Source organism: Priapulus caudatus, unplaced genomic scaffold (genome assembly GCF_000485595.1).
Source record: "Priapulus caudatus unplaced genomic scaffold, Priapulus_caudatus-5.0.1 Scaffold55, whole genome shotgun sequence".
NCBI classification, from domain to species: domain Eukaryota; kingdom Metazoa; phylum Priapulida; class Priapulimorpha; order Priapulimorphida; family Priapulidae; genus Priapulus; species Priapulus caudatus.
This window is the reverse complement of record NW_014577116.1, coordinates 581,717-588,072: the sequence shown is the minus strand read 5'-3', so window position 1 is coordinate 588,072 and position 6,356 is coordinate 581,717. Positions and strand designations below refer to the sequence as shown.

At 37.3% G+C, this 6,356-nt stretch overlaps 1 protein-coding gene across 3 annotated transcripts in view; it reads left to right on the top strand.

Moving 5' to 3' along the window:
* The first annotated feature begins 331 nt into the window (after window positions 1-331).
* Window positions 332-6,356, top strand: part of LOC106821020 (protein white-like) — a 47,437-nt gene continuing 41,412 nt past the window's right edge. For 2 of the 3 annotated variants that reach the window (XM_014825656.1, XM_014825657.1), the window contains exon 1: window positions 5,309-5,395. Coding sequence is in view for 1 of the 3 variants with exons in the window: in XM_014825655.1 (XP_014681141.1) it covers window positions 409-418; window positions 724-917; window positions 1,409-1,526; window positions 2,579-2,627; window positions 3,330-3,516; window positions 3,714-3,785; window positions 3,913-4,011; window positions 4,276-4,442; window positions 4,866-4,937; window positions 5,293-5,395 (1,071 nt within the window). In the remaining 2 variants the exon portion in view is untranslated. Of the gene's footprint in view, window positions 419-723; window positions 918-1,408; window positions 1,527-2,578; window positions 2,628-3,329; window positions 3,517-3,713; window positions 3,786-3,912; window positions 4,012-4,275; window positions 4,443-4,865; window positions 4,938-5,292; window positions 5,396-6,356 lie in introns of those variants that run through there. The other variant, XM_014825655.1, reaches the window with a different exon arrangement.

The following is a 6,356-nucleotide window of genomic DNA, read 5'->3' as shown; positions in this document are numbered from 1 at the left end:
CATTTATTCATTTACTTCTAAATTAAATTTGTATATATTTCGTCTGCTAATTCGTTTAACAGTACTTGTTATCTCGCGATTAAAATCTGCTGAGTAACCCTCCATGGGGGCCGCCATCTTTGATCAAGGCGAGCGGACAGCGAGCACACAGCGAGCGCTCGTGTATCGTTCAGGAGGCGCTGCGTTCGTTCATCGCGCGTTCGCATCGAGCGCTCGCTCTCCTGAACACGCCTCAGCTGGCTGGCTGTAGGACAGGTGCACGTGCGTGTGTACATAGCACAGTAAGAGTAATGCGCAACTAGTCGTATCGCCACTACCAGGTCGGTCACCTAGCTGTATGGACCATTCTTAGATTTCTATAGTAATTCGTAGCTCTCAGTGTAATACGGATTCTTATATATATGTCATATGAATATGGGTATGTACGTACTATCACTATTAGTTAATTAATAATATTAATTTATTGTTATGTGGTTGGTTATGTGTTGTTAAATTGTCGTTGACTATATTTGATCTCGTATATTAATTACTCATATAATTACTTATAATTAATTATCAGGAGTAAATAATTACAAATATACCTATGATTATGATATATATTATTACTGCTACTGGTATATTATACTGATATATTATATGTCACATATATATATATATATATACACACACTATTGATGATTTATTACTGATACGACATGCGATGTATTATTCTCTTGCACGCAGACGAAGGTTTGGGCATATCTGAACATGCAATTGCTGAACTTTTGGTGGACGATGACTCGGATGCAGAGTATGAAGCGATAGAACGTGAGGGTAGCCTCGAGAATGATATCTTCAAACAGCCACCTCCAGTGGAGAAGGAGCATGTTTACGGCAAGGATGTGTCACGTATTATAAGCGTCAATGAAATTGAAAATGTGAGTGCTCTTTAAAAATGTCCATGCATCATTCATGAGTATATATATAGGACCTTTGCTAGTTGGGGTGGTGGGGGCAGCTGCCACAGACCAGTGTCATAAATAGCCAATGACGAACTGCCAATGGTCATTTGTCATCTTCCCTGAATACAAACCGCACGTGGCTTAATTGCCCCCCCCCCAGGCAAAACGAGTTGGCTACACCCCTGGTGTCAGTTATGTATACATCTAAGCCCTACATATATTATTTGATTGTTTGATTGAGATGTAATCTAATTGTACCACTCCTCAAGTGTCAGTATATGATAAACATTTCACAATATCTGTTTACATACGTTCATGGAAATATTTTATGGAAGTATTCGCATATGTTCCTCGGAAAAAATGTCGATGGTAAATATATATATTTTTTGTTTTAGATTCATGAGTAATTAGTCATGATATTTAAATAATTTGGGTAACAATTATATTGTTAAGATTTTTAATTCCAGGTAACATTAACCTGGGAGAATTTAAATGTTTATGTTACTACCAGAGCAGGGGGTAAAAGCCTGTTCAGAAAGTCTAAAAATGGTGTTAATGGAAAGACCAAACAAATACTACAAAATGGTAAGTGAATTATGAAAGACCATTCAGTTACCTAGATGTATTAACCAGCAGTGGTACTTGCCAATGCTTGGTAATAATGTAACAGCAATCAAAGTGGTATACTGCTGAACATTTGTATTTATATTGTATATCCATATAAAACGAGACATTAGCCGCGTTCACACGGAGCCGAAAACTCGGGTCGAAAACGATCCGAGACTGACCCGGATCAAAAACGACACGGGTTGATTTTGAAGAGAGCATTCACACGACGTTTGAACGATCAGTTCTAGGACATGCCTCTATGCTATGCGAGCTGCGAGCTGCGAGCTAAAAAAATAATGCGTCCAAGCGAACAATGCGAATAAAACAATCAGTGCACAGCAACAACTCATGTAAACTCTGGCTCTCGACACTGGCGACATATCTACCGCCGTACTAATTCTGTCCCGGGTCGTGTGATGGTGTGCGTTCACACCGAAAAAATTAACCAGCGCTCGGGTCGATTTCAACCCGGGTCGTTTTCGTACCCACTATGTAATGGGTACGAAAATGACCCGGGTCGAAATGACATATGGGTCGTTTTTGTACCGAGAAAACGTCCGTGTGAACGCTTAGCTCGGGACGCATTTGACCCGGGTCGTTTTCGACCCAGGTCAAATTGCTCCATGTGAACGCGGCTATTATTGACAAAATGTTGTTAAGCAAATTTATTGCAATGCCTTTATTTGCATGTCTTTTCTGCAATGCATGTGTTTTATTAGCTGATCCATTTGTCTCCTAAACCTTTACAAGTTAATTTTGCCCTATTGCATGTCATTTATATGATTTTAGCTAAATCACAATTTTTTAGATTGTCTTTCCTTTCGTTCTCACTTTCCTAATATAAAAGATTGCTACAACAAATATGGATGTAATGTGTTTTGTTAATTTTCTGACTTGCCATGTAATCTTCTACTTTAATAAGTATTTTATGTATATTGTAAAATGATTTATGTAAATCCATGTGATATTTCAGGTCTGTATTTTTAGGTTCTTACCAGGCAGCTATAGTCACTTGCATTTTATTTCAGTTACTGGTTATGCAAAGGCAGGGACACTGCTTGCTATTATGGGGGCAAGGTAGGTCGAACTTTTTCCATAGTCCTTGCTATAACACCTCCGTATATATGATAAGTTTAGACATACCTAGCATGGGAATCAACCTAAGCAACAAGTAAACACAGATCATTGTACATGTGCATAACATGAAAGGCCCATAAGGTGACATTGCAGTTTCAAGGTACAATGGTCGCACTGCTCATGAACTGTTTGGGAAATACGTACAGTACGTTATATACTGTATATCTCTTTGTGTTAATGGGGACAGGGTTGTTTATGTATGGGCAGTACAAACAAAATATAATATATAGGTGTTGTAAAGAGCGTGTGCGCGTAACGTAGTTCCTGTGTATCTAAACTACATTGAGTTATGTCAGGCATCTGTCTGGCATCTGTAATGTGATTTTATACGAAACTTAGACCAACTGTGATTATTTTCATGTTTAATGTAAATGGTTGGGTGGTAGTGCATGTTGTGCTTTTGATACTATTTAAATATAATATGAGATAATTGCCAACATAATTTAGCATACATTTGCCGAATGCCTATTACTATTATATTATGCCTAATGCTTATTACTTTAACCCACTTAAAATGATATGACAAAACCAATGTCTTTAATAAAATACATTTGAATATAAGAACAAAACTCAGTTGAGTTGTGTACAATGTGACTACTGCAGGTAAAGTTTCACTGAAGTTACTTCTTAATTTTTCTGCAGTGGAGCAGGCAAAAGCACTCTTCTAAACTGCTTAACATATAGGAACATTGATAAGTTGACAATAGATGGCAATATAAAGGTAAACGGACAAGCTGCCGGGCCTGGCATCCGGTCACTATCAGCATATGTCCAGCAGAATGACGTATTTATTGGCACATTAAAGGTTGGAGAGCATCTTCGCTTCCAGGTGAGCTCTGGTGGCCAAGAGTTCAAAACATGCTTGAGACGATATTCATCTGTTATTTGGTGGTTCATCTCTATAATTCAAGTCTATAATAGACAATATGTCTTTATCGTGTATAATGGCAGGGAGTATCTATCTAACTTCTATATAGTTATTTATTCATGCTTATAGAATAGATGGTAAAATGTTTTTTGTTGCAGGCCATGCTTAGGATGGACAAGGAGTTCACTTACAAACAACGCATGCAGAGAGTAGATGAATCTTTAACAGAGGTATGAGCATTGATCGTTAAGCAGTATTATGTTAAATCCGGTGATATTATAATTTTGAATATTCGTTTATTTGATATAGCACTGTATTTCTATCTTTATACATCCTGTTTTTTCTGTTATTCCTCAGCTGGGCTTAAAGAAGTGTGAGAACACACTAATAGGTGTTCCAGGACGTCTGAAGGGTATCTCTGGAGGTGAAAAGAAAAGGCTGGCATTTGCCTCTGAGGTGTCAATGATTCACAATAATCTTTGGAGATAAAAACCATTTCACCATCGTTTGAAATGAATTCACGTTAGCAATTCAGTGTCTACATGAGTAGCTACATGTGTAATCCAGTCTTCCACTGTAGTGGTAATGCAGTCTAATAAGCCAGTGAAATATTGTATTCAACAGAATCATTTAGGAAGACTTTAGTGTTGTCTGAGTACTGTTCAGGTGCTGCTGATGTAATATTTTATTTGTGGGTCGCTACTTTTATTACTGTTACAGGTGCTTACAAACCCGAAGTTAATGTTTTGTGATGAACCAACATCTGGACTCGATTCATTCATGGCGCAGAACGTGGTGACTGTACTGAAGAGTTTGGCCAATCGTGGTAAGACCATTCTCTGCACCATCCACCAGCCATCATCAGAAGTGTACGCCATGTTTGACAGGTATGCTCTATGTATGAATGTTATTTATATAACATTGCTTAGATCAGCAGTGACTATTATACTTGAACAAATGTAAAATAGGAGGTAGTGGGGTATTAATTACCCCCCTCCCCCCATTATATATAACCAGCATATCAGTAGAAAAATTACTACTGAATAAGAAGATCTTAATAATTACAATATTCACTGTATGAATATGTTATAACCACTAAAAATGGAAGTAATTAATCTTGGATTATGACCAAATAAACGTGTGATATGGTTTTCAGTATATATTATAATGATAGTATATATATATATATATATATATATATATATATATATATATATTCCAATTTATCGATGATTAGTTGAATGAGTATTTGTATTGTTCTTGACAAAACGGTGCATGTCTATATAAGCAGTTTGGGTTTTCTCATGTAGAGTGCTTTTGATGGCAGAGGGAAGAACAGCCTACCTGGGACCAAAACAACAAGTACACTCTTTCTTTGGAAGGTACTAAATTGACATTCGTTAATTGTCATATCATAAACCCATGTATGTTGTTAAATATATACACTTGTATGCCATGTTCCCTTGGATTTTATTATTTATTTTTATTACACATGTTATCTTGCTGATGGTGTAAACCCTCACAATGGAAGAAGATACACATATCAGGTCTTTTTATACAATGACACCAAAATGTATATTTTACTATATTGCTTAGCAGAGTATCAATTTCCCCCATTAAATAATACAGGTGTCTGCACTTTTCGATAAGAGAACAGGATATTTCAGAATGATCTTGTGGGCAGCCTATCTATTGTCAAATCAATGGTTGTAATAGTTCTGAATCTTTCCTCATCAGTCTGAACTACCGTTGTCCTCAAAACTTCAACCCTGCGGATTTCTATATTCACACCCTGGCGGTGGTTCCTAGCCGTGAGCAGGAATGTAAACTGACAGTAAAGGTAGGTAAAATACAACTCAGCACATGCACACAATTAAGCTTTATTAGGACAGAGGACATTTGGGGTACAATTATTCCGTGTGTGTGAGTAGTATATAAACAGCCATACACAGCAGTGTCTGGTCTAGATGGCATATAGTTTATAGCTTTATGGATTTTTGTTACTATGCTGGTAAAGAGAGGGACTACTTAATTGGTAATGCTTTTGGGTTTTCTACTTAGTTAATAATAATTAGTTCTAAGTGATAGTAAGAATAGTGTATTCCCCGAGTGGGGACTTCTTTCAGGTTGGTTTGGCCACTTTCATACAACTAAACTAACATGAATTTACCTATAACTGAAAAGTAAAGCTTATGAGCACTGCAAGGCTGTTTATTATAAATGTTGCAGCATTGCATTACATAGGAAAAGTATGAGAGAGGGCATTATAGTTCTATCTATATGGTTGGAAAGGTGCAGTGGAACCTTGTTCTAACAGGAGTGCAAAAAATTCAGTCACGTAAAATACAAAATCGCGTTATAGAGGAGTAAAAATACGAGTGTGACTCAACATATAACATGCTAATCTCTTTTGTGTGGCTTTATTATTGAACCATGCTTCTCTTACTCAATATGGATAACATTACAGGTCACGATTAAACAACGTAAGACAAAGAATACTCGTGAAATCGTAGTTAATTGTTGTGGCTTTATAAGGTACATTGTACAGTCCGACCTCCTTTATCCGGCCATCCGTTATCCGGAAATCTCTATTAACCGGCCGCGATCTCGCAGTGTATGTTCTCTGTTTTTAGCTCGCCTTGACATCGTCAAGATGAGCTATTGCCATTGGGTGTCGTGCGTCGTACGTCCGTCCGTCTGTCCGTCAACATTTGGCTACGGTCAACGATAACTCGAGAACCGTTTGACCAACATGTTTCAAATTGCATATAGTTGCTACTCCTATGGGAGAGGTTTGTAAC